Source organism: Podarcis cretensis (assembly GCF_951804945.1).
Source record: "Podarcis cretensis genome assembly, chromosome: 11".
NCBI classification, from domain to species: domain Eukaryota; kingdom Metazoa; phylum Chordata; class Lepidosauria; order Squamata; family Lacertidae; genus Podarcis; species Podarcis cretensis.
In genome coordinates, this window is record NC_137180.1 from 28,975,332 (window position 1) to 28,997,502 (window position 22,171).

At 40.8% G+C, this 22,171-nt stretch overlaps 1 protein-coding gene across 3 annotated transcripts in view; it reads left to right on the forward strand.

Moving 5' to 3' along the window:
* Positions 1–22,171, forward strand: part of SKIC3 (SKI3 subunit of superkiller complex) — a 43,431-nt gene that overhangs the window by 19,377 nt on the left and 1,883 nt on the right. For all 3 annotated transcript variants that reach the window (XM_079995288.1, XM_079995290.1, XM_079995289.1), the window contains exons 24-39: positions 492–560; positions 1,463–1,537; positions 1,876–2,017; positions 2,692–2,785; positions 3,521–3,598; positions 4,918–5,042; positions 6,561–6,684; positions 9,248–9,469; positions 12,354–12,426; positions 13,261–13,314; positions 13,431–13,542; positions 14,034–14,162; positions 14,378–14,499; positions 15,686–15,844; positions 19,198–19,350; positions 20,865–20,995. In XM_079995288.1, coding sequence (XP_079851414.1) covers positions 492–560; positions 1,463–1,537; positions 1,876–2,017; positions 2,692–2,785; positions 3,521–3,598; positions 4,918–5,042; positions 6,561–6,684; positions 9,248–9,469; positions 12,354–12,426; positions 13,261–13,314; positions 13,431–13,542; positions 14,034–14,162; positions 14,378–14,499; positions 15,686–15,844; positions 19,198–19,350; positions 20,865–20,995 — 1,862 coding nt within the window. The remainder of the gene's footprint in view (positions 1–491; positions 561–1,462; positions 1,538–1,875; positions 2,018–2,691; positions 2,786–3,520; positions 3,599–4,917; positions 5,043–6,560; positions 6,685–9,247; positions 9,470–12,353; positions 12,427–13,260; positions 13,315–13,430; positions 13,543–14,033; positions 14,163–14,377; positions 14,500–15,685; positions 15,845–19,197; positions 19,351–20,864; positions 20,996–22,171) is intronic.

Consider the following 22,171-nt stretch of genomic DNA (forward strand, 5'->3'; position numbering starts at 1 on the left):
TCAGGCTTTGCTTGCCTTTAGTTCCTAAGAGAGTTCATGCTTCCCTCTCATTTTCCTAAGTTTTCAGAGTTATAAACTAGGCTAGCTAACTTTTGTTAATTGCTGCTGTTTTGCACAGAAAACAAGAATCTCTTCTTGGGAGAACTGATGCTAGTTTCTGGCCTCCATTTGAGACCTCTGTGTAATATTTCCGGGGGGATGGGGGTGGGCCAATTTTCTGCTTACTAGAGATACTGGCAAAGCTCAATATATCTAGGCTCATATGCAAGCTTTTTCATTAGTTCATTGGGGGGGATGAAAATGACAGTGATTTTTTAAAATATTTACAACATTCAGGTTGCCACAGATTACAGCATTACCTTACATTATTTGTAAGTCAAACATAAGAGGAAGGAACCATTTCACTTGTATCTTGTAAAAATGCTTAGTGACATTCTCAGCCACTGTCAGCTAATTTAACACTTCTGTATCAATTTTATATATTCTTCCAGCAAGCACATGAAGCCTTCAAAGTAGCCCAATCCTTAGAACCCTCCTATCTAACATGTTGGATTGGGCAGGTAAGATGTTAAGCAACTTCTTTCAGCCTTGCATATATATATGCCAGCTGTGTTCTGATTGGCATTATGATTATATTGAAACTGAATCTGATCGATCTCCCGCTAGTTAAGTTACTGCATATGAATGCTGGCTTACCATAAAACCTGGCTTTCTAAAAAGACTTCCTCACTATTCCCTTTCTTTTTCATTCAAATTCTAGTTTGTTGTATTCTCCTACTTTTCTTGGTGTCGCCTATTATTTTATAGTGAAACTGGCAGAAATGGATTTTGTGGCATTTCCACACTGTACCAAGATATTGCTGTGCCTCTGGTTTTTATTCAGAGACTGTAGCAGCACCGTTGAGAACACAGTTGAGCTTGAAGTACGGACCCTGAAATACAGGCTCCAGCACCATCAGTTTTCATTAGCTTGATGGTATAAAGATGGGTGTGCACCACTGCAGCTAAAATGGCCTCCTGTACCCAGGCAACCAGGGCAGAGGACATTTCCTCTGTGCAAGGAATCTAATCACCCATGCATCCCATCCTAGGTCAGGCATCCCCAAACTCAGCCCTCCAGATGGTTTTTTGGGACTACAATTCCCATCATCCCTGACCACTGGTCCTGTTAGCTAGGGATGATGGGAGTTGTAGTCCCAAAAATATCTGGAGGGCCAAGTTTGGGGATGCCTGTCCTAGGTGCTCAGAGTACTAGCCTACAGGATTGGGAGTGTTACTCCTGAGGACCTAACTAGAACTGGCTGCACTGAATTTTAGTTCTATCATAGATGAATTTAGCAACTGATGGTGACAACCTGTAGTGAGGGAAAAGATAGGAATAAGCTATTTATAAAGAGGAACAAAGCTGGTGCATGTTATGTCAAATCAATGAGCTATTTTCCCCCTTTCCTTTCCCCCTCAGGCGCTCATTGCAGAAACTGTAGGCAGCTATGAAACGATGGACCTCTTCAGGCATACCACTGAACTCCGCATGCATGTAAGCACTTGACCCTGTTTCAGGTTGCAGACCATTAAACAGGAAGCTGAGGACTGTCCCAAGGCTGCCACTAGAATTTCCCATGTTCCTGGTGCACTTTGTTCAGGTGTATTATACAGATCTTCTGGAACATGGTGGCTGAGTTTGTTTCAGAGTGCATAGAATACGTTTGGGGCTTTAGCCAAATGAACGAAATGACTGGCATTTGGCTCGAACAGTATTGATCTAGGTGCTTTGTATACATTTCAGAGGAGTATAAGCTTAAAACCAGGAGTAAAAGATTTAAGGCTTCCTAGTTGTGCAGTTATTAACTCTGCTTGTGTTTTCTGTTCAATCAGACTGAAGGCGCAAAAGGTTATGCCCACTGGGTGTGCTCAACCCTGCAAGATAAAACCAACCGAAACACTGAATTGTATAAGTACAATATTCTTCAAATGAATGCTATTCCAACAGCACAGATTGCTCTGACCAAATACACGGGTAAATTTCTCGTATGTTTCAAGCAGCTGCCTAGTTTCTCTTTCCTTGTAATCAGGGATGTCACTTATTTAAACCTCAGTCAAGTCAGAATGGAACCCACTGGTTTATTAAGTTATGCATTATTTAGCTTTCTCAGTGGCTGCTCCCAGACTTTGGAAAACCTTCCCTAGAGAAGCGAGACTGGCTCCCTCCTTGTTGTCCTTTGTCCGGCAGGTGTGGACTTTCTTGTTCCAACTGGCTTTTAATGAAAGGGCTGGTGCCGTGTTGTTTTTATTGTAATTATTGGTGTCGTTTAAACAGATTTTATATATGTATATAGTTTTAATTCTGTCAGTATTTAATAGTTTTCAATTATTGTTTTTATTTTTATCTGTAAGCTGCCCCATTGGGGGGGAAAGGTGGAGTATAAATAATATGTAATAATGATAATAATAAAAACTGTGAAGTGTGGGGGAGAGGACTGCGATTATGATTATTTTATTATTAGGCTGTGTGTCAGTATGCTTTTTATTATGTTTTTATTGTTGATGTTCTGCAATGTGTTTTTAATGTCGTACACATTAAAGAGTGGTATATAGATTGTAATAATAATAATAATAATAATAATAATAATAATAATAATAATGGTTTTTTTCTTTTCATTTTGTTTGTGTGTACATCATTTGTTATTGCAGAAAGAATCCAAAATGATGCATGTGCCTTCATAATGCTTGGTTATTTGAATGAATATCTCCAGCTGAAAAAGCAGGCCGTAGAATCCTACCAAAGGTAAACTGCTGAACAACAAGAGATGCTCTCTGGCAGATCATAACAAAAGGGCAGATCTGTACAGGAGAATGCATTATTTCAGGTATTCCAGGTATAGATAGGGCTTTGTAAGTCAGTGAAAATACATTGAAGAGGAGTGGGCTCAGTAGCATGCAAGCAGCTGGTGCAGTTCTTTCAGAACTGGTGTTACATGTTCCCGGCTCACCCAAGATATAGGAATTAGATATGCTAAAAATGATCAAAATATAGACAAAATCAACACTTTAAAAAAACAATTAGATGTCATAAAGTTACATGTTTGGATAGGCTTGCCTAAACAGATAAGTTTTAGCATTGAAAACAATACAATGAATGTGCCTAATATTAATCTGTCTAATATTAATCGGCAGAGAGTTTCAGAGAATAGCTGCTGTCACACTAGAAGATTGATTATTTGCAAGTGTGAAATGAACATTATTTAAATATGTATCCTGCTTCATCTTCAGTGCTCAAGGAAGATTATAAGATATTTGGAAAGATATACACCTCTGAAATAAAGGTTTTGTCAAAAAATGCAATAAAATGGTATTCCCCCCCCCCTTTCTCAATGGGGCTTGCATACCCAAGGTTTTTTTTAAAAAAATAATTTTAATTACTAGAATCAAGCTCTAGTTCCTAAAATTTGGATAAAGTGATCTTACTGAAATAAGTATGTAGAATTTTGAACCTCTTTTTTTTTTTACATTTACTTTACAGGGCAGTTCTGCTGTTGAAAAATTCTGAAGATAAAGAGAAATACTGCATAGCAATGAGAAATTATGGCAGAGCACTGTGGTAAGTCTGCTTATTTTTGGACAAATTGTTATTTTAATCTTCACCTAAAATTAAGAACTCTTATTGGCAAAAACCTTTTAATAATGAATATAACTCTTACTGCGTTCACACATTGTGCTTCTACTAGGATATGGTATTCCTGTGTCACTTGATATAATATGTTTTCATACTAATAATCCATTAAGACATAATTTAGCATATATCAAACCTGGGGTCTCCATTGAGGTATGAAACTCACTAAGTGACCTTGGACCAGTTGTCCTCTCTCATTCCAACCTACCTTACAGGGTTCCTGTGAGGATAAAACAGAGAACAATGTACTCTCCCTTGAGATTCCTGGAGGAAAGGCAGGATCTAAGTAGTAAATAAATAATGAGGAATCCCACCAGTATTTTAATTACTGAGATTTTCTGCTGTTTTCAAGGGGTGCAATGGGCTGTCACATTGTAAATGGTTTGACTTGCATTAAGCAATTGCTCTTATTAGAAGATTGCTTCATCTGCTATATTAATTCCATAATTGATTTCAGACATTAATAGCCAAGATGCAAGCAGAATAAATGGCATTCTCCTTTGGATCCCAGCCTACATATAGAACTTAAATTGCTGAGTGTCAGTGTTTGGATATGAGTTTTTGACTAGATGGGTATATATTTTGTATCATGGGTGATTGATTTATACAGTGCCACCAGTGTGTATGGGAGGTCCCAGCCCCAGGTTAAAATTTGGCATGGGAAACAACAGAGAAGAGGTAGGATAGGGGATGTGGAGAGGTTAACATGCGGTTGTTTCAGTTGCATGTTCTTAGGCTTAATTGCAGTCTAGGTTAGAATAGGATGTGGGAACTAGGCAGTTCTGCCCAAGGCTTCATGGAAAAGGTGGGCTTTGAAGAAGGATTTGAAGGAAGTAAGACAAAAGGTGTTGTTGTTTTACCTTGATTCCTTGTATTCTGATTGCATTTTAAATCTCATAAATAATACATTTTCAAAGTCCATCAGTGGAGAAGCAATTTTTAAGGTAGCCAGAATTCAAACACATGGCCTTACAATTTTAGATCAGCACCTTAAATTATACTCCCATGCCTCTCTCTTTATAGCAGTATTCCATTTTGAAACAATTCTACATCATTTCTGGAGGTGAATCGACCAATGCACTAAGTGTTGCTCACAAATGAACTACTGCATCATGTCCAGTATAGTGGGTAGCATTTACTCCTTATGGGTTTTTATAGAGCTCGATTGCACCAAACCATTTGTTGTGAGCTCATAATTAGGCCTGAAATTGATATGAATGAGTTTTGTTCTTTTTCCTTCTTGAAAGTGCTCTAGGTCATTATGATGATGCCATCCAGGCTTACTTGTTGACTCGTCTCACAGAATTTGATGATATTTTAGGAATTGCCCAGGCTTACTTCAAGAAAGGACATTTCCAAGAAAGTCAGAAGGGTAAGTGTTACGCATACATAACATCTCTTCAGGGTAATTAGTAGAATTTGCAATGTTAACTGGATTATACTGCATTAAGATCACAATGTTTTGGGGGTTTTTCTATGGATAATCTTCTCTCAAATACCTTTCTAATGCATACAGATGATACCATTTCTCTTCATGCAAATGAGATGCACTTCAGATTGGTCCATTCAGTTGACCCAAGCTATAGTATGAGGGCCCATAAATTTTGGCCGATCTTAGCACCCAGCCAGAATTTGTGGTTGCCAGGATCCAAACCTCAGAGCAGAGTCTTGACTCCAGCATCACATCAAGCTTTTGCAAACCTCCTAAGCACAATAGTCGTACCTTGGAAGTCGAACGGAATCCGTTCCGGAAGTCCATTCGACTTCCAAAACATTTGAAAACCAAAGCGTGGCTTCTGATTGGCTGCAGGAAACTCCTGCAGCCAATGGGAACATGTGGAAGCCGCGTCAGACATCTGGCTTCCAAAAGAACGTTCAGAAACCAGAACACTCGCTTCTGGTTTTTTATCGTTCAGGAGCTAGAACATTCGACTCCCAAAGCGTTTGGGAGCCGAGGTACGTCTGTACATCATAGAATATTCCCAGCTCTCTTCCAGTATTGGAGCTGAAAAGTGTGAGCAGGAAATCATCACTGCAGTTGCTGTATGCTTAGGAGACACCTGCAGAGATCAGGGCAGAATAAATAATCCCCAGCTCTCTTCCTGAGCCCTGCCATCGTAAGATTCATGATGGAGGGTCATCCTCACAGGCATGCTTCTGATGTACTCCAAACATCTGCAAAATGCAACAGGGCACAAATCTGAGCTAGGAAAAATATGCTGGGTGTGTTTGTATCATTAGGCACACTGCATTTCCAAGCTGCTTGGAATGTCTTCAAAGTGAAGCACAACTTCAGGGATAACCATTACCTACCATCCTTTCAAGCTTAGGACAAGGCTAGTGTCATTATTTTGCCAGTGACACTTGCCAAGATAAGTATGGCAAATGTATTGGTGGACCCCTGCCATTGAAGAGTTTTGACTAAACAGCTTTCTCAGCTAGGTATTCTGTATTTGTTTGCAGTCAACTCAGATAGGGCAAAACTTGCTATTTCCAGTCATGCTCCCTCGGTCAAATTATGATTGTAAGCTTGAGAGTATGAGCCAAAATTGCAAGTTGGATAATATGAGTACACATCCTCACTGGGCCACTTCAGATATTTCTTTGCCCTTGGGATCCTGCCTGTGAGATTAGGGCAAGTTTAAGCCTTCTGCTCACTCCTACCTGAAAGAATAATAAGCTGGAAACAAAATACAAAACTCTGTTTTGATGCACTTAGAAATTCCTATTCTAACCAAATGAGTGATATACAAACAGCCCATTACAGAATATGTTTTTTAATGTATTGTGTTGCTTGTCTTAGGGGAAAAATCAAGGCAATAGTTGAGCATGGTTCCTTTTTTTTGCTATTGTTTTGAATTTTTAAGCGTCGTTCCTATTTTATTACTAGCTTATGAGAGAGCACTCTCTGTTGCCGAATGTGAGCAAGACAAAGCCTATATCCTAACGGCCCTTGCAATAATGGAGTACAAGCAGGATCAAGTGGATGATGCGAAAACCCTCTTATTTAAGTGGTATGTAATAGGTTCTTGCATTTACAGAAGTCAATAATTAAAGTGATTTTCTTGTACTGCAAAATATTTTCAGAAACACACGCACACACAAAGGAACAACCCCTCCCGCCCCCGCAAAAAAACCCCAACAACCCACATTCCTGTTAGCACTGTATATGCCTTACTAGCCACAAAATGTAAAGTAACAGTTGAGAAAAAAAGAATGCAACTTGAGAGGGAGTAGAATGCCCTACTTGGGTGGAATGGCATGATAGAGCCCTAAAGAGAAACACCCCTATTAGGTGGAAAGGGTCCACAGCAGCATTTTGTTGTAGACCCCGCAGTAAACTGAGTAGCTAAAATACCTCCTGATTGAAAGAAAGATGGGGATGCCCCAGAACAAGACAGCGGCTCTTCATACTAAGAGGACTTTCTAGGTATGCAGAAACACATAACTTGGTGAATTCGAAGAGAGCCCTGTTTAAGAATATCCCCAAACAGGATAAGAAGGACCCCTTCACTTTCTACTCTTACAGACAGGGGAGGAGCTCATAAGGACTCTTGCTGTCAGGCTTCCTACAGGCATCTGGTTGGCCACTGTGAGAACAAGATGCTGGACTTGGTGGGCCATTGGTCTGATCCAGCCGGGTCCTTTTTATGTTCTTAAGGAGCCAGAACTTGTAAAGATTGATTGATTCAAGCACTGAGAGGAGCTGAGAATGGAGAGTTAAGATGTCAATTGAAAAGTCATTTTCTCTCTGTGTGTGTCTCTCTTGCTGCTGCTCCTCTTCCCGCCCCACCTCCTGGGCAGTATTCAGAGGTCTGAACAATACTTGTAATGTTCCTTTTCCAGATTCACTGGAGCCATTATTCTGTTGCCGGTCCCACTTATATTCACCTATTTGGAATGTTTTGCATTAACTTCATTTTGCCCTATTAATTTTTTTTTTTTAGTAAAATGTCTTTGAACAGTCTACAGTGGTACCTCTGGTTACGTACTTAATTCGTTCTGGAGGTCCGTTCTTAACCTGAAACTGTTCTTAACCTGAACATTTTAGCTAATGGGGCCTCCCACAGTCGAGAGATTTCTGTTCTCATCCTGAAGCAAAGTTCTTAACCTGAGGTACTATTTCTGGGTTAACGGAGTCTGTAACCTGAAGCATATGTAATCTGAAGCGTATGTAACCCGAGGTACCACTGTACTATGAAGCCTTCAGATGATGGAACTGATAACTGGAAGCAGAAAACGGGTGCAGAGATTTGGGTTCAGTACCAAAATGCAACATTTGGGGGGGCAGACTTTGTTAACATGGATCAGAAATTCTTGCCTGTAGCCATTAGACCTCAGATTTCCTGAAATACCAAAGGATTCTGATCAACTATTCTTCAGGCCTGGAGCACTTGGTAACCTAATACAAGGAAATGTGAATGCTCACCACTGCAACACCATTCTTGTTTTAGCCATCTGTTGAATCACTAAGAGCATCCTACACAATATTAGTCATTTATCTTAGACAGTAATGGTAAACATGCATCGTTTCATCAGGAAGGGCAAAGCAGTGCTGTAAAATGTAGACTTATTGCTCTAGAAGCTAAGTTTTATATTGCTTCAGTAAACCGGCTGTAATAAATGAAAATTAATGTAGTTTCCATCTCCTGTTAAAAAGAAGAAAAAGAACAGCAGTCTTGCCTGGAAATAGGGGAGAACAGCCAACGGTCAAGGTTGTTTCACTGTTTTTCTTCATATCAATTTTCAGTCCAGTTTTGATGAGTCATGATTTTTAGGTCGTTTTTCCCCCCCAGTTGCCAACAGGAGATGTTGTTAGAAGTATAATACAGCTGGTCTTTGCATTGATTTTTCATTTGCAATCAAAACATTAGCTACAAAGCATACTGCCTCCAACTATGGAGGCAGAACAATAGTCACCATAGCTGGTAGCATTACACTGCCCCAGATGATCTCAAGGAGGTTGTATGTGAAAAGGTTTTTAGGGGAAAATATAATTCACAACTCAATAGGTTATGAATTGTAGATTCAGCAGCAGGCAAGGAGAGTAGTGTCATGAAATTTAAACTTGAAATTGCCAGTAATGTGAATCTTGTATATCTGCAAGATTCTGTATGAGTGCACTAAAAAGATGTAGTTACTTGTTAGTAGTAGAAATTCAGCTATCTTGATCAGAGGATGGACATATCAGGCTGACTTAAACAAAGTCAGACCATTGATTGATCTATCCCAGACCTATGTATTTAGGTAGAGGCCTGCATTCTTGACTTATCCAGTTAAAAGAAGCAATTGGTGATGGTAGGATTTAAACCTGGGGATTGTCTACGTACGAAACACATGCTCTGCCAGTTTGCTGTGGCTGCTTCCCATTCTGGACTGGAGCATTTTGTAAAGCTTCAGAAGACAATAAATTTTACAGTTCACATTAGTTATTAGGCGAATCCCACCTTTGGCATCACAGCACAACATTGCATTCTACTCCAAGTGAACTCTAGCCCATGTGAACAACAGATCCTTCATGTTTTACTTTATGGTAACAGTGCAGTGAGTAACCATTTATCTGTGTTGTACTTATAGTTCTATATTACAGGAACCTAATATAGGAAGTCTGCAAGCTCTGTGCGCTTTAGGGCTGATAAGGCAGGATGCTACACTTGCAACGGCAGCTCTGAAAGAATTATTAAAGCTAGCAGAAAGAAAGGATGATGTTTATGAGAGGTGCCTTCTTACATCAGCTGTCTATGCATTACAAGGCAGAAATCTGGCTGTTCAGAGACAAGTTTCAAAAGCTGTTCACAGGTATGTAATCCGTACTTTCCAAAATGAATTGTGTTGCATTTGTATCCCTCCTTTCCTCCAAGGAGTGCTCTTTTGACATAAAACCACCCTGCAGGGTAGGCTAGGCTGGAAAGAAGCTTACCAAGACTGCCCTATGAGTTGCATACTTCAGTTGAGCTGAGTAGAGATTTGAACTTTTACACTGGGGTATGTTCATTTTTTATTCAAAGTCAAACTTTTTCTTCTGGATGTGTTTGTTCTCTATTTCATTTCATGGTGGTGCAGAGAGTTCTTATCAAGCCATTAAGTAGCCAAATTCTGTGAAGTGAACTTTCCCAACTTAATGTGGATAACTGATTAAATTTCAAAAGCACTAGGCGCAATTGAAACAAATGAACCTGCTTGGAAACAGATTTTTCAAAACTCCTATATCAGCCCTTCTTGTCCTCTCTGAATGACCATTTCTCTGTTGCTTCAATAATAATAATAATAATAATAATAATAATTTTTTTTATACCCCGCCCTCCCCAGCCAAGGCTGGGCTCAGAGCGGCTTACAAGCAATAATAAAAACAAGTTAAATGATTACAACTTTAAAACAACATTAAAAATACAACATTAAAATATTGAAACATTAAAATATTAAAATGTAGCCTCATCGCAGGAGGAGAAGGAAAAGAAAAAAGAAAGAGAGGGAGGGAATCAAATTGGCTCCAAGCCAAAGGCCATTCGGAACAACTCTGTCTTACAGGCCCTGTGGAAAGAAATCAGATCCTGCAGGGCCCTGGTCTCATGAGGCAGAGCGTTCCACCAGACCGGAGCCAGAGTTGAAAAGGCCCTGGCTCTGGTTGAAGCCAATCTAACTTCCTTAGGGCCCGGGACCACTAGGGTGTTGCTATTTATGGACCTTGAGGCTCTCCATGGGGCATACCGGGAAAGGCGGTCCTGTAGGTACGAGGGTCCTAGGCCGTGAAGGGCTTTAAAGGTCAAAAGCAGCACCTTAAATCTGACCCTGTACTCCACCGGGAGCCAGTGCAGCTTGAAAAGCACTGGGTGAATATGCTCCCATGGCAGAGACCCCGTGAGGAGCCTCGCTGCAGCATTCTGCACCCGCTGGAGTTTCTGGGACAGCTTCAAGGGCAGCCCCGCGTAGAGCGAATTACAGTAGTCAAGCCTGGAGGTGACCATTGCATGGATCACTGTGGCCAGGTCAGGGAGGGAAAGGTAAGGGACCAACTGCTTGATGCGGCGAAGGTGGAAAAATGTTGCCTTGGCTGTTGGTGTAACTTGGGCCTCCATGGAAAGGGAGGCGTCAAGGATTACACCCAAACTCTTAACGGAAGGCAATGGCACTAATTGGGCCCCCGCAAGAGAAGGGAGTTGGTCCCTCATCCCCATGCCATCCCAACCCAGCCATAGGACCTCTGTCTTCGAAGGATTTAGTTTCAATCGGCTCCCATGAAACCACCCAGCCACAGCTTCCAAGCATCTGGTCAGTGTGTTCGGGGCCGAGTCGGTGTGGCCATCCATCAGCAGATAGAGCTGAGTGTCATCAGCATATTGGTGACAACCCAGCCCAAAGCTCTGGATAATCTGGGCAAGGGGGCGCATAAAGATGTTAAAAAGCATTGGGGAGAGGATTGTGCCCTGCGGCACTCCACACACCAAGGAGTGGCGCGACGACATTTCCCTCCCTAGTGCCACCCTCTGTCCCCAACCAGAGATAAAAGGGCACAGCCAGTTACGGGCTATGCCCTGTATCCCCACGTCTGCGAGGCGGTGGTCCAGAAGATCATGATCCACCATGTCAAAGGCTGCTGACAAATCTAAAAGGATCACCAGTCCTGACCCGCCTCAATCCAGCTGTCTACGGAGATCATCTGTTAGGGCAGCCAGAGCTGTCTCGGTTCCAAAACCAGGACGGAAACTGGACTGAAATGGATCTAAAGCCGATGTTTCCTCCAGAAACCTACCAAGCTATTCAGCAACCGCTCTCTCAATTACCTTACCCAGGTATGGAAGATTTGAAACTGGGCGGTAATTGGATAGGTCTAAGGGATCTAATGAAGTTTTCTTTAAGAGTGGACATACCACTGCCATACAACTGAGGGTTATCTAATTATTATTTATTAGCTTTTCATCTGATAAAGCTGGAGTGTGTTGCAACTACCTAATCTTCATACTCAGTTGATTGCTTTCCCCATATTCCTGTTAAATATTTTATGCTAAAAATAGTAGCAGTGAAATTGTAACATTTCATGCTGCTCCTTTTGATAATGTTTAATTTAGGAACAATCATCTTGTGTATATAAAATCTCAGCACGGTATCTAATCAGATATCAACTAGTAATAACAAATTCACAACTGTGAGACGCATAGCTTAGATCACCTCCAATGCATTATTATCTAAACCCCAAAACTAATAAACGTTTGCAGTGAGCACTATTTCACTCCAGTTCTGTTATCAGGAGTACAGAAGTGTCCGAATTTCAAAATGGCAAGAAAAAAAAGTTACTTTCTGTTCTGGCTAAAAATAAATCCCAACTCATTTGATCAGATCCATCACTAATTGTAACTGATAAGAGAAATGTTTTTTGATCTTGGGTAACTTTTGCTCCCTTATTTGAAACCTTGATTTGTCAGTATAATTTTGTGATTTAAAACTTAATAACCTAATTGTTATGTACGTTGCTCTTAGACTAATTCCTGCACTTGATTATGGTCCCCGCCCCCCCTAATTCTTAAACTACTAGGATTTTATAAATGAGGGCTTCCTTTTCTGCCTTGTAAGTTAGAAGTTGACTTAGAAGCAATCACTTAGAGAGCAAGTTGTATAACTTCAGTCCATGTTTGATTCTGCTACTGCATAGGATGGCAATTTAAAACTGCTGTGCTCTTTTCTCTAGCAACCCAGATAATCCTGCCCTGTGGTCTCTCCTGTCCCAACTGGTACCTCGGTATACACCACAAAATGCAAAGGTGAATATGCATAGGTTGAAACAGAATCAACGCATTTATTTATATGCTGAACTATCATTAAATAAATAAGAACTTGGCACCAAGAACTGTGTGCACGACTGTTAATTGTTTAGACAATTGCCCTTCAAGATGATCTGCTTGCCAAATTGGCATTAATGTTACACATTCCACTGTTTTACAAATAAGTTTATAGCATCTCCATATATCAGTTGTGCCGTCAGGTTGCATTTACCAACCTGTGCAGAATTCCCTTCACCCTTTATTCCTCTTCTCAGAAGGGTAAGATGTAAGGATGAATGGTCACTGCTACTGCAGAATCACTCAGCACATGGAGTTCCCTGTCTCAGAGCCAAGCTGGATACGATGCTTGTTGCATAGCTTGCCTTTGCATAGCTGATTTTTCTTCTACAAGTGGTTAGTATGGAGGGGAAGCTAAACTGGGACCATGCCATGGTTGTGGTGGACTTTTTAACCCCATGCTCCTGCCTCATTCCCAAAAGGAATTGCCCCATGCCTGTTGTTTGCAGCAGGAGAAGGGCTTTCCTTCCAACGCAAATAGGGTGGAGAGTGCTTCTGCCTCTGCTTGTTCCCTCCATGGGATGGAACATTGCCAGCAGATATGTAGAAAAAAGGAGAGGGCTAAGGGAGCAACTTATAGCTTGATTCTCTCCCCCCACCCATCATTTTAAGAAGTCAGAGTATTTAAACATACAAACTTATTTGACATTTCCACATGCGTACATCCAAAGGGCAGAAGAATTATCTGACTTAATTGATGCCTCAGACTTCTAATACTCTGTCATACCATAATCAGATCAATATTTTATCTTGCAGGGTGGGGCTGCTGCAGGAACTATTGCTCATATTCACGATTTAAACCATGGAAAGGTTAATATCTTCCCTTATCAAAATATTTTTCTACATTGAGAATTTAGAGTGATGCTTTTCATTAGACAAGGAATAAATTTAAAGTTCTCTTTTGCTGTGCATGCACCCTTATTTAGAGAGCCTTGCTGAACACTGCAGTTAATCAGTTGGCGTTAGGATGCCACACAGCTGAAAGTAAAAAGAACAATCCTTTGAAGAATATCCAAAAGGCAGTCCATCTTTCTCCAGGTAACTTTTACTTCTAAATCCTTAATTTTAAACTAGATTCAGGGCTGTAGCTGAGTAATGTAATAAGTTAGTTTTTCTGGGACACTAAAAAATCTTGGCTCTAAACGTTGATTCATAGAAAGTGAAGTTACAGTTAGCCCACCACTCTTAATGGGCAAAGGCAATAAACATTTTCATAATGAACTCCCCAATTTTATCTGTCTGCAAAATGAGCAGTTAACCGCATGATGATGATGATTACTACTACTATTACTACTCCCCTTTTTTCCAAGGCAGCTCACAGATAAAAAACAGAATTATTTAAAACCATAGAAATAATTACAGAATTAAACATTTATAGAATTAAAACTGAATGTCAGTTTTTTAGTATCTTGGGCATGCAAACTTCTGGGGATTTATTCATTTTCTTTGGTTTTGCATCACTAAGTACACTCTCTTGTATAACTGCTTAGTGTGCCTTGAAAATGACAGTTCTCTCATATTTATTTCAGATAACCCTGCTTCTTGGGCTGTGCTCCTGGCTGCTTGTCATGCTGAAAACACCATTGTTTGCCTGCATAATACACAACCCAAGAGGACAGATTTGGAAAAAACGTTTGTAGCTGCAATCTCAGCTAAAAGTAAGGCCTTGCATTGTTACAAATAGTTACTTATGAGAGGAAACCTTTAGAAATTTTTCTTCTCATTTGAAATGATTAGTGAATGAGAGTACCACTTTTATCAGTGTTGTTGATGTTTGATGTTTGTTGATTTATAAAAAAATGTAATAATGAATACCACTTTATGTAGGTGCAGATTGGGCTTTGACAAATAATGACCTTTACATGTTTTCTAGTCAAAGATAAGGATCTTCCAACTTCTTATGCCCAAGCTCTTGAAGAATGGTCTCTTTTCCAAGCTGTTACTAGCTTAAATGAGACAGGTAGAACTTCGGAAGCTGAAGCACTCTGTACAAAGGTATGCATTAGTACTAACTCAGTTATCAGCAGTTAGGGTTGCCGCTTGTCCTGTATAATACAGGACTGTCTCATATTTCAATGTTAAATGCTATGTCCTGTATTGATACAGGTTTGTCCTGTAGTTCAGGTCTTCTATCTCTTTCTCTCTCTCAAGTTAGGGATCCTCTTCAAATTCATGTGTGTGAAAGGGTGTTTGAAAGGTCATGCATTTAAGCTCTGAGTAGCCAAGCACAGACAGATTTAAGAATGCATGAGAGTAAAACTGTATCAAAAGAACAGCTGGATGCATGGCTGTAGTTATTACAGGTGTGAGAGTGACTTTAGTTTTCCTTAAACAGACAAGTTTCACTTCAGAATTGCCAATAAATGTATTAGCTTGAAATGGGCAAGCCTTTGCCAGTTTTCCATCTCTACCACAGTAAAAGATGTGCTGACCCTTGTCCCTAGCCAATATTGCGTAATAGCTGAGAAAAGTTTCAAGAGACAAGGTCACAAAGGTGCAATGAGTATTTAGCGCAGAGCTTTCCAAACTGTGTGTTGCGACATGTTAGTGTATCAGCTGTAGTGTGTAGGTGTGTCGCATAAGCACTCCTCGCACTCTTCCTGGGGCTGGAAAGTGGGTAGTTTTACCTCTGGTTTGCTAGTAAAACTGAATTACTGTGTCACGAAATGATGTGTGTCCAAAAAGTGTGTCACCAACTTGAAAAGTTTGGAAAGCTCTGATTTAGTGAGTGATTTCTGACACATTTCAGTTGTCTTCTTTAGGGGGATTTATTCCAGGAGTTGGCCAGACACAAATGTTATTGCCTTCTGGGAGAATATGTTTGGAGTCACATCTCATCTGTGTAATGGTTGTGTCTGGGTTTGTTTGGCAGCACAGTTCTTTTGCCAAAAAGTACTGGGAATTATTAAATGTCATGGTGATTTTGGTTTCAATGGGGAAAGTATTGACTAGCTTGTTGAAAAATAAATGTATCTTTTGAGCCTTCTCCTCTTGCTTCTTTCCTGTTGTTAGAGAAGCAACACTATTCACCCCACCCCTTTTGCTTACGGATTGACAGATGAGCATGCCGTAGTTCCTCTGAGTCACTCCAAGTTACACTGTTCACATGAAGGCACTGCTTTTCTTTGAAACTGCTTCGAATGATTTTCTGTGTTCAACTCAAAATGTTGTTTGTCTCTAGGGATTGAAAATTTTTCCTGAGCAGCCAACTTTATACTTGCTTTTAAGGCAAGTTCAGTGCAAACCACTTTGGCAGTATCACAAAGAGCTTCCTGATGCAATCTTGGAAGAGCTCCGGAAGGCAGTGATGTCCAACTCTACTTCAGTTACAGCTTGGCATGTAAGTCTGGGTGTGCTTTTTTGCCCTGCGGTTTTGGGTCTCTTTATCGTATGATCACAATGTGGTATAACAGCAGTACGAAAGTTGAGAAACGCTGCACTTGAGAGCTGCACCTAAACACAACCTAGAAGTAACTTCCATTGAAATCTGTCTGGAAAGCAGACAAAATCAGCTCGAGCTTTTTTTGAATTACACAAAACTTGGAAAGTCTCAGCCCATGGGAGCTGTTCTGCCACCATCACCAGCCTCTCATGTGCCCTTCTCTACACTTTCCTGTGCTTACCAGATTGTGAGGTGAAGCCAGGAGGAAGGCAGACTCAATGAGCTTGAGAAAAGATGGGCGAGGGCTCTTTCCATGCAGTTAATGGGAACAATGAGGTGTAGTTTTGTATTCCTCCTGCTTCGTTTTATAGAAGAAACGTTTTTTAAACCAGTTCTCTGAGTTCACATCATTAATGCATGTTCTGAACATACTCAGAAAAGCTCTCATTGCAGAGATTCAGGAACTTAGACTCTTTGAGCTGCTGTTTCCTCTTGCCTCTCCCAGCTCTTAACTTAGCAAGCTGGGAAGCGATGTGAGAAGGAAAATTGGTACAATACTGAAGCTGCACTATTATGAGCAGAAATAAAACGGGGAGGGGGAGGGCATTGGTATTGGCTTATAATAGCTTGGGCGTTTCTGAATGAGGAGAGTTGTTCACACAGGCAAACACATGTGTGAATGCTCCTCTGGTTTTCCTCCTGGCTTCTTAGTGCTTCTGATCCCTGTTTATATTCCAGTATATTGAAATATTGAGTTCTCTGATCCATGATTCCAAAAAGTTTCCCCTTTTGTAGTGCTGGATAACCAGTGATGCTTATTGGCTGCCATGCTGGAGTCATCCAGAAGAGGCCAGCTAGGGTCACATGACACATATTTGATTGTCTTTCCCCCAGTTCTGTCCCTGCCTCACCTCTGCTTCAAGGCTTTTCACAGCAGCAATTCCTACCACCAATTCTTGGTTCTTTCTTCATTCTATATACTACTCAGCACTTAGCTTTAACTCAGCATTTTGTTAAATGAAAGCCTTTAAAAATAGGGGGGGGGGGACCAAGACTGTAGCAGACAGATCTTGTGTACTGGCAGTGGTCACCAGTGGGGCTAGCTCAAGTCAGATTGCAAAGGGGATTGCAAAGCAGATGAAGGTGCATCCGTAATCGGAGTTTAAGTCCAATCATGAGAGAGACAAAGATGCATCCGATTGTGACATGTTTTTTTTGCAACTGAAGCAAGCCTTACAACTGAGCAGTTTAGCCGTCATGGCACCTTTGACATCACACTACTTAAATCAATAGAAGTTGACATGACAGCCTGTAGAAGAACAGATACTGGAAATTAATTTTGTATCAGCACATTGGCCCTTGGAAGCTTCTTCAGCTGGTCGTTTAGAATTAAAGCCTTGAGATTTTCTCTTTGATGCCATTTTTGTGCAGATAAATGCACTTGATACATTGCCCAGAGTAGATGGCTTTTTGCATTTTATTGTTGCAAGCAAAGATGTTTTAATGTCAGAGCCAAGAACTAAAAGAACAAAAGGTAGTTAAGCACTGAGCTGTTGTTTCACTCTTTCTTGACAACAAAAGCTTTAGATCACAGATCTGCACAGGGAAGTCATTTATGACTAAGAATTTTTCTGTTCTCCCAGGAATTCCCCCCCCCCCCCCATTCACGTACTTCCCCTTTCCTCCTTTGAAATTCCTCCAATATTACCACTAGTAATGTGGGCCAATCACCAAGTCATAAAAGGAGAATAGCTTGCTTGGGAAAGAGCTACATAGGGGCAACCGCCATTAGCCCAGCTTAATCTTGTTTGGCAGTCATGTCACGTAACAGAACTTTGCTTAACAATTTTGATTTTATCAATATAGGCACATCTAGTGCACCCAACATAACTGTGCACTCTCTCTTTCTTGGTTCTCTCTGTTTGCTCACATAAAATAAGTTTCAACTTCTACAGTTCCCCGCCAGCATCGTTCTTTTTTTAAAAAAGTCATTCTAACAGTTGGACTATTATTGATTAGACTGGAAAAAATTATAGGAATTTCAGTACTCTGTGCCTGAACCACATTAATACTGAACAAGTAGAACTTGCAACAAGTCATTGCAGTGTGGACTGCTCCAACCCCTTGAACAGGCAAAGCTCAGTCACATGCTCAGCAGGGGTATGTAAAGTGTAGGAGCACAAGGGGAATTGTGAAGAGATTAAAGGAACTCAGACAGGCAGAGCAGTTGGTGAGTGACTAGCCCTTAAATCAGGCATGAGGAACCTTTGGCCCTCCAAATGCTGCTGAACTCTGGCATCCCTGGCTGGTAGAAGCTGCAGTTTGCAACGACTGGAAGACCAAAGATTGCACACACCAGCCCTAAATAATTACTTACATGTCTGAATGAGTGGAGCAGAGGCAAAAATGCAATTATAATGACTTAGACCTAAGTGTTGTGTGGGAAATGCAGAGGACAGATTATGATATAATGAAAAATGAAAATGCAGATGGATTTGGTGAAACCTTATTGTGGCAAGAGTTAAATTCTGTGGTTCTGTCATCAGACTGTGAGATGGGTGTGCTGAGCAGACTTGCGAAAACTTTTCAGGGGGAGGATTTAGCTGTTCAGCACCATGATCAGCTCCTCTCGAGCCGTTTCCCAAATGTGTGTGATGAGTTAGGATAGCTGGAGTGCCAGTATATCCCAGTTTAACAATGGCTGTGTGAGTGCCCACAAAAAAAATAAAAAAATAGAGAGCACCAGAGTCAATTGTGTGGGAGTCATCTGCTTGCCTGGTAGCAGCTACCTGATTTTGCTAATCCGTTTTGGCTAGTACTAGGACCAGCACAGGCTCCTTGTGGCTAGCAGATGTTACACATGCCAAGTCAGAACTTACTATACTCGCAGAAACCCTCTTGTCTGGTGGGTATGTCTCATATGCAGCAGGTTAATAATCCTGTTTTATGCTATGATCTGTGGCACTTAAAGGGAGAAGCTATCTGTCATTTTTAGTTCCCCCCTCCTTTCAGTCCTAAATTAGGTTGCAAATTCAAACTATGTGCAAATTCATTTACCTTTTCTAGCTCTAAGATCCATTTTACCGAAATCTAATAAGTCAGTCAGGAAAACTGTATATAGAATTGCTGATTATAGTTTGAAGAAATGGTATCTCTCTTCTGCAGATGCTTGTATTTTTACTCAAAAGTAATCTTCACCATTTGAGAGTTTTGTTTTTAAAAGACTATTTAATAGAATTATAAGACAAGGAATTTGATAGGCAGTAGGAGTAGAAAAATATGAAATCTGAACTTTGCTCCTCTGCTTTCAGTGGTTGGCTCAAGTGTACCAGTCACAGGGAATGATGGTTGCAGCAGAGATGTGTTACCGGAAAAGTCTGCAACTGGCATCTCAGCAGGGCCACTGGAGTGGAAAGCTCTCTAGTCTACTAAGGCTTGCTAAGCTTGCCCTGGAAATCTGCATGGTAAGAGAGCCAAGTTGTATATGTGGGGGCTGCCTTTGAAACCAGTTTGGAAACTATAGAAACAAGTGCAGAATTCAGTAGCCAGCTTATTCACCAGGACCAGAAGGTCTGAGCATATCACACCAATTCTGGCCTGGCTGCATTGGCTACCAATTAGTTTACAGGTTAGCAGCTGAGGACCTCAATACCTCAAGGGCCTCTTCTCCCCATATGAACCAGCCTGGACCTTCCTGTCTTCATCAGAGGCCCAAATCCATGTGCCTCACCTGAGAAAGGTGCAAAGGATGGCCACACAATAATGGCCTTTTTCAGTGTCCCCTCCCCCCAGGTTTCTGGAATGTTTTTCTAGGGAAACACTCCTGAAACTGTCATAGTCCAGTTTTAGGTGGCAGGCTTAAGACATTTTTAATTACATAGTAGTTAAGTTAGTCTCTGCTGTAGTGCTCATCTTTGTCCTTATTGTGTTGCTCAGGAATTTTATATTGCACATTGCTTTAAATCTTCTGGGTTTAAATTGATTTTATCTGTTTGTATTTTATCCTCGTAAGCTGCTTTGATTCTTTAAAAAAATAAAAGTAGTAGTAATAACGATATGATAAAATGAACTGATTGCACGTGAACTGAATTTAAAACGTAATATGGTTCTTCTCATCTCACAATTGTGCGTAAAATAGTGCTCTAGCTTCCAGCAAAATAGATTACAGGCTATTTCAGGACTATATATGGATTCCTAACATTTGGATAGCTGGAATAATGAAAGTTCAAAATGTGCTTGTCCAACACTTTGGTGACAGCTAGAACAGTAACACTGGCTTAAGCACTATTTGGAAAAGGCTTCATCTCGTCTGCATAGATTACAATTCCATCTGACAGTATGAAATACTGCTTTTACCCTTTCTTTCATAATTATAAGTGAAATCAAGCAGCTGGGGGAAGTGTTGCTATTTTCATAATACATTTTCTCTGAAAGTGATCAGAAGAAATACCCTTATGCAATTTGTATGGATGAACCATTTTGCCTGTACATTTTAATTCTGTTTGTGGATTCAAAAGTACTTCATCCAACATGTTGCATTAATTTAATTGAAGCTGGCAAGTGAGTTTTCTAGGAGTTGATCTATCACTATCCAGGGATTTTTCTGCGATGAGAATGTTTTGACTGATAAGAGATCATAATCATCATGATTAAGATGCAGGTGAAACTTTCAAAATGATATTTATGCATTACATCGCACTTCCACTTGTCCAGGATAGTGTTTGAAACTATCAATTGAAAGCTGAAAATACATTTTTTTTAAAAAACAACCTCTAGGAAGATAGATTAGTCCTGGTTGTTCTGTTACATCAGCAGTTCTAGGGAGCTGTTTTATTACATTATAATTCAAAGCTGCAGGTCATAATTATCTATGTGGTATACGGGTAAGCAATCTGTCATGCAACATCGCAATTAAAACCACTGACCATTATGACACAATGATATAAAACATTGTTTTTAAATTTGTTTTTGTTTAAAGGGTAATATTTCAAATGATCACTGGCCATCTCTGGTTCAGGAAGCCACAACAGAAGCTTTGAAGCTTTCCTTCTGTCCGTTGGGTGTTCTGTTGCAGGCGCTTCTGCAGTACAACCGCAAAATGGGGTCAAGGTGTGCATTGATCTGTATGTTATGTGTTAACTGTCTATGCATTTTGTCAGCATTTTGGCTATAATTAAAATATACCTAATGTAACATGCCCATATGTTCTAATTCAGAAAATGTCCAGATGGTAAATTTTATAAAGCAAAATCTTATTAAAATCCTGCTCTTTATAAGGGGGCTAAAGTGTAGGGGGAAACCACAGGTTTTCCACTGCAATAAGATACAAAATAGACAGATGGAAGATTTTTAAAAAACACCCATAATGGTAAAGATCCAGAGAAACTCTCTGTTCATAATATGAAAATGAGGCTTGCAATTGTAGATTTTTGTGAAGTTTCCACTGACTTGCTTCCTCAAGAGCAGGAGCTACTAGAGGGAGAGCAGACAACATATCTAGATGTACATTCAGTTATTTTACTCCAGAAAGGTCCTTGCAGAGCTTATCTGAAGCCCAGGGCTGGAGTCTTGTTCTTGGCATGACAGCGTAAGTTTGGCAAGCCCCTGGCAGGGCCTCCTGGCTGGCTTAACCCTCTGAGGCCTGGGGCAAGTGTACCTGGCTCCCCCCATGGACCTGTTCTAGGGGGTGGCAAAGCTCTAGCCCATGGGTCTGATTATCTCATGAGGCTGCTTTCAAAGGAACATGGCTACAAAGGAACAATCAGGACATTAAAGTTCCTGATTGTTCCTTTGTAAGTGGGGATCACTGACAATTGCACTGTGTCCCTTTGCAGGTGTGGTTTGAATTCAAACCATACCACTAAGCAGACTTCAAAGGGGCTCACTGTAGCCACTGGTCAGCTAGGTCCTCTGCCCGCCTGCCGTCAAATTTCACTCTGAGGCTTGTGAAATGAAGGTTTGTATCCAATAAAGTAATTTTCTTGCACAAGGACTTCCAACTGCACCACAGGATGTTCTCTTCCTACATATCTCCCCCAAATCTGTTCTGGAGGTTTCTGCAGCCCTCAGGAGCAGATTGGAGAACACAGGGAGCGGAGAGGAAGTCCCATTGTGCAGGTAGAAGTCCTTGTGCTAATAGGCTTGTCCCTAATGGTGGGACGCAGGTGGCGCTGTGGGCTAAAGCCTCAGCGCCTAGGGCTTGCCAATCGAAAGGTCGGCGGTTCGAATCCCTGCGGCGGGGTGCGCTCCCGCTGCTCGGTCCCAGCGCCTGCCAACCTAGCAGTT